We start from the raw sequence: 5,904 nt of genomic DNA on the forward strand, positions 1-5,904 counted from the left end.
TTATAAATTTTGAATATGGAAGTATATTGAAGTTATTTTGAAAATAATGTTTTTATAATATATATAATATCTTTAATCATATTGTTATGATTTTAAAATCACATTATCAATAATTTTCTATTTTTCATTGTTAAATTGTTTTCTACATTTTTATGTCACAATTCGTGAAATTAATATAAACTTTTACAGATTAAATCATGGTAATAAATATTTCTATTTCTCTTGCACGTGAATTGACAAGGCGATTGAATTGTTGGAGTAATTATAGTACGTGTATATGACATTTCCGGCTGTTGCATATGATATGTCATCATTGATGACATTGATTGTTTTGTATATATAATTTATGAAAATATATTTATAATGAATAAGAAATATATCATAAATATTTATATTTCACTTAAATTTACTAAACCATAATTTTCTTTAATTTAAAAGTAATAAAAAATCTTCTCATAAGTGAATATTTATAAAGTAAGAGAGAATATACATTTTAAGATTTCTTTAATTATGTCAATAATTAAAAAAGTATAATTAATAAAAATTTATTAAATTAATTAATTATTAAAATTTATTAAATTTATTAATTATTGAAATTTTATTTCAATTAATTAGCTAACAACATTAATATCGAATAAAATAATTTATTTCGAATATGAAATATAAATTTTGAAAGATCATTGGACGTAACATTTTTACATCACTAAAAGAGTTTGGGGGATTTTGTATCCTCCTAGTGAAAGGAATCCACGTCTGGCGTCGCCGTATAAAAACAGCCGAATTTTTCGTTTAAGTCACATTTCGATTCTGTTCTCTAATCCATATACATCATGAAGTATATAGTAAGTAATAGCTTTTTTATCAATTTAATCGAAATATCTTTTTTTATAATATTTAATAATTAATTACAGATTAAATTTTTATTAAATCATTCAATTAATTACTTGTTAATGGCATGTTCTCTATTTAAGTTTATAATAATCATTTAAACAATTTAACTAAATAAACTCGCTTTTTTTTATTCTTTTATTCTATATAATAAATATATATATTTTTTTCTCACTAAAATATGTTTCAAATTTTAATATATCATATCTTTTTCTACAAAAATAAAAAAGATATATATTTTTAAATCATTAATAATCATAAAAAATGATATCTTTTTTTTTTTTATAAAATTTGATTCTAAAAAAATTAACTCTTTTTTTTCAGATTCCTTTATTTATCGTTTTCTTCTTCGCCATTCACGCAAGTGAAAGCACGAAGAAAATCGAGAAACGTGGTCTTCTCGGAGGTAATGGACACGGCCATGATGTATCTGGATTCAATGTTGATAATATCGAGTCTGGTTCTTATTTGCCACCACTGCCATCTGTGGGAACAACTAAGAAATCCTTCTTAGTCTCTTCTGTTTCCTCTCCAAGCTATAATGCCCCAGTCCCATCCTATTCTCCGCCAATATACAGAGTACCTGTTGTAGCACCAGTCCCATCTTACAGCGCTCCTGTTTCTGCTCCAGTGCAATCTTACAACGTCCATGTTTCCGCAGTCCCATCTTATGCTACTGCTGTACCAGCTCCAACATACGGTGTTCCTGTCTCTGTATCGACATCTTATGGAGTCCCTAGCCTTCCATCAGTACCTCTTCATAGCAGTGTGGCAGCACCAGTGCCTGTGTCCGTATCCAGTTTGAGCAATGGAGTCGGTGTAGGATCTGTGAGTGTACCCAGCACTTCTTATGGTGTGCCAAGCAGTGTTGTTCATTCTGTACCGTCTAATGGCATCTCATCGAGCCATGTCTCTTCAAATGGAGTCTCTTCTGGGTTTGTGGGATCTTTGAATGTACCCAACCATAGTTACGGAGTGCCTAGTTTTACCAGTGGATCAGTGGTACCAGTAGCATCAGTAGCACCAGCGTCATCAGTTAGTCTGTCACACAGTCAATCGTATGATGTTCCAAGCTCTGGCCATCAGTTAGTAGCACCACTGGCATCAGTTAGCCTGTCACAAAACCAGTATTCTGCTCCAAGTTCTGATGATGGATATTCATATCCTGTACCATCGCAACAATTAGTTTAAATTCCAAATATTATCAATACAATTCTACTATAATTTGAGATTTTAATAGTCTGAATAAATTTATCTTTGAATAAAGATTCTTGTATTGGAAACATAAAGAATTACATTGTGAAGTATATCTAAGTATATGAAATATTAATTTCATCTAATAATTATAATTATAATTTTTTAATGAATAAAATTTTTTAATGAATAAAATTTTTTCAATGATTATAATTTTTGTATAAAATAATATGTATATATAATTACAAAAATTTTTTTTAAAATAAAGATATCGTTTTCAATGTAAACGTCATAATTTTTTTTAGTTTCTTTTGAATTGCAATTTTCTTTTGTAATATTCAAATAACAATTACAACTTTTTCTTTTATGTTTCCGCCTATATAAAGTAAAGAAAATGTAAAAAATTAACGGTTGTATCTAGCAACATTCATTTTGAACGAAATCATTATATTAAAATAAACAATTGAAATTTATTAATTAAAATTGATTGCGATAACCTGGAAAACATTTCACAATCTTCAATTACAATTCACAAATTGAAAACTGTTATCATAATATTTTTAAATATATTTATCAATAATAAAATTATTTTTCAAAGAAGACAATTGTCAATATACAAATTACATAAACATTGATAAAACAATAAATTAAACATAAAATAAGCATTAAAAGTAATTCAAACAATCTTATTCATAACTCTCTATTCGAGATTTCTACATAAAACTCAAGAAACAATTTAAAATGAAATAAAATGATAATTAGATATATTTCAGATTCGAATTGAAATGAGACCAAACACACCATCAATTAGAAGTTTTAATTCAGTTTGTACTAAGCAGCTTATATGTACATTAGGTATGCCATTACACGCTATTTCAAGTCACCCCTAGTCCTTCATCCCCACTTCTGACAAACCACTCTTTCCCACTAGAAAGCCCGAGGTTGTGTACTTTTTCAGTTGCTTGCCGCCATCTTCGTAATAGTATCTGTAGTCGTAGGAGATGTACGTGTCTCGCTCGTATTTCACCAACTTTTATGAATTACTCTGCCAACTTCCCGCACACAAATGATTTCTCGACTTGCACACACGACTTGCCTCGACGAGGGGGTAGATGTACTCGTCCATGTGCACTTCTGTCCACTTTTTGTCGGAAAACTGGCAGTCACGCACTATTTTACGACTTTTGCCGTGCCTCTGAATTAACAGGAGCTTTTTCGGGCAGGAAGGGCAGTCTCTTTATATACCCCCTTCAGAAATGAAGAATATTGCTTGTATATAGTCTCGAAGTTATAATATCGTTAAACTAGCGACTCTGATATCACTTCGTACATTCGTGTTATGAACAGAAGCTTTTGTATATGGTTCAACGAAGAAATTGTGAGATTGGACGCATAAACCGGAAGTTTGCCGTGAACTGACCTGATGACGCGGTGGGAAACGAAGCAGAAGAGATATCTTTAGAAAGGTGCATTTCTGCTTATATGTATATTCTTTGAATAGGTTTCTGTTATGGATATAAACTATTACTATGAAGCTTTACTTTTATTAATATTGATATATTATTAATATTGATATTAAATATTAGGAATATTTTTAATTTTTTAAAGAACCTAATTTAATATTTTAAACTTTCGTTATTATAATTATTATAATTATATTATAAGTGCTGCGAATTGAAATAGAAGATATTCTATTCAGAAAGCTATATTTTTATTTATATGTAATATAATCTATATAAAAATAAAAATCAATAAATGAATTTTTGTTAGAAATCTGCTATAGATATTTTATAGAAATGGATATTTTATATATTGATAGAAAAATATTCTTAATTTTTTTTTAAAAAATACATTTCTAGTTATATAATTACTAAATAAATTTCTGTTACAGAATATAGTATAGATATAAATTATTACTTATGAATTTCTATTTTTAAATAATATCAAATAGAAGAATATTCTTCATTTCTTAAAGAACTAGTAGTCCAAACTTTCATTAGCCATTGTCAGAGAAATCCTTCCCTTTTTCAGAATAGGTCTCTATACTTCCATACCTTGCAATTGAGGTCGTCTTTAGGATTCAGATACAATAGTTCAATAGAGCTAACAATAAATACCTGGATATTTCATCTTTTCTTCAATTATACTTAATTCTAAATCTTTATTTTTAAAAAAATGAAAAAGTATTTGTATATGTTAAATTAAGTAAATAAAATGAACAAAACGAGATATGAATCTATTTATATGTCTATATATCTATATTATATACAACTATTCATTATCATGGTACAATAATTTAATTTCTTTTTTTACGAAGATAGCAGAATACAATTAGAGTATAGTAATTAAATAATATATATAATAATAAATATTAAAATAATATAAAATATATAATAATAATATAATAATATAATATAATAATATAATATAATATAAATATAATAATATAAAATAAATATAATATAATATAAATAATAGTGATATAGAAAAGATATAAGACCAATATAATAAATAGTGATATAAATAAATTAGAGATATATATCTAAATATTTGGTTAATAGGTATATATCTAAATATAACAAATTTGGAAAGGCATTGTATTATTATCTGATGGAGCAAACATCGACAATTTGAAATAAGTACAGTGTAAGAGCTAATTGTAAACATTTATCTAACGTGAAGGATTTAAAGGTACTGTAAATTTATTCGCAAGACCCCTGCTTAATTACGCAGATTCCAAAGCATCATTAGCACTCTCAGTATTTAAGCTACATTGGAGAAGTCGAAAGTTCTTGGTTTAGTCTAAGTTTTACAGATTTACGTGTATAATATATAAGTATATAATGTATAATGTATCCAATGAAATACTTTTAATAAAAATTAATTGTTAATCTAGTTTATAGTTTATACATTTTCACAATCTATATTTCTTAATTATTTTAATTTATTTATATATATATTATAATATAATATTTTTTAATTAAATTAATTAATAAAATTATTACAAATATATTTAATTTTCAAATCAAAAAATATTTATATTAGATATTATAAACATTTATCTAATATAAGATTACTTAAAGATATTAATAATATTATTATATAAGATATATTATTATATAAGATATATTAAAGATATTAATCTACTTAAAGATATTATAGATTTATTCACAAGAATGCTTAATATCTGATATTTTACCATTTCATAAAATAAAGTAGTTAATATATTAATTAAAATTAATTAACATATAAAACAAATAACAAATAAATTAATTAATTAATTCGAGATCAATAATGCAACAATTACTTCATAAAGATTTTTTATTTTATGGCGGTTCATACGATCGTATCATGAACTTTTTCAAGAAATATGAAAGATAAAAAAAAGTTTCCAATTTATACCAATTTATATTCAATATTATCATTAGTATACACAATCATTTTATATTTCATTGCATTTTTTGCTATTTTATAACTGTTTTTATCGAAAATCAATATTCACCTTTCATATAATGTATATATATAACAATAAAAATGTGTTAAATTAGTTATTCAAATATTCAAATATTCAATTAATGATATTAAAATTAAATTTTCTGATTGAATTATCCACAGTTTATAGATAGTTTTTTCACAGAATAGACAGAATTTTCTATCAACAAATTTTTTTCGACCAACAAGATTTGAAACAATGTCTACGGTGTAATGTAGCAGAACGAAGCTGAAAAATTGTTACCGTAACGAGCGTAATCTGGGAACAACGAACTGTGTTGCACTAGCAAAGTGTTAATGACACGAAATGAAAACGATTCGTCTGAGACT

General features: G+C 25.7%; 1 protein-coding gene across 1 annotated transcript; it reads left to right on the plus strand.

The window, feature by feature from the left end:
- The first annotated feature begins 734 nt into the window (after positions 1-734).
- LOC102674353 (flocculation protein FLO11-like) lies at positions 735-2,369 on the plus strand. The gene is made up of 2 exons (XM_006617350.2): positions 735-842; positions 1,213-2,369. The coding sequence occupies exons 1-2, from the start codon at positions 831-833 to the stop codon at positions 2,077-2,079; spliced, it is 879 nt and encodes a 292-aa protein (XP_006617413.1). The 5' UTR covers positions 735-830; the 3' UTR covers positions 2,080-2,369.
- The last annotated feature ends 3,535 nt before the right edge of the window (positions 2,370-5,904 follow it).

The sequence above is a fragment of the Apis dorsata genome, unplaced genomic scaffold (assembly GCF_000469605.1).
Source record: "Apis dorsata unplaced genomic scaffold, Apis dorsata 1.3 scaffold_303, whole genome shotgun sequence".
Taxonomy (NCBI): Eukaryota; Metazoa; Arthropoda; class Insecta; order Hymenoptera; family Apidae; genus Apis; species Apis dorsata.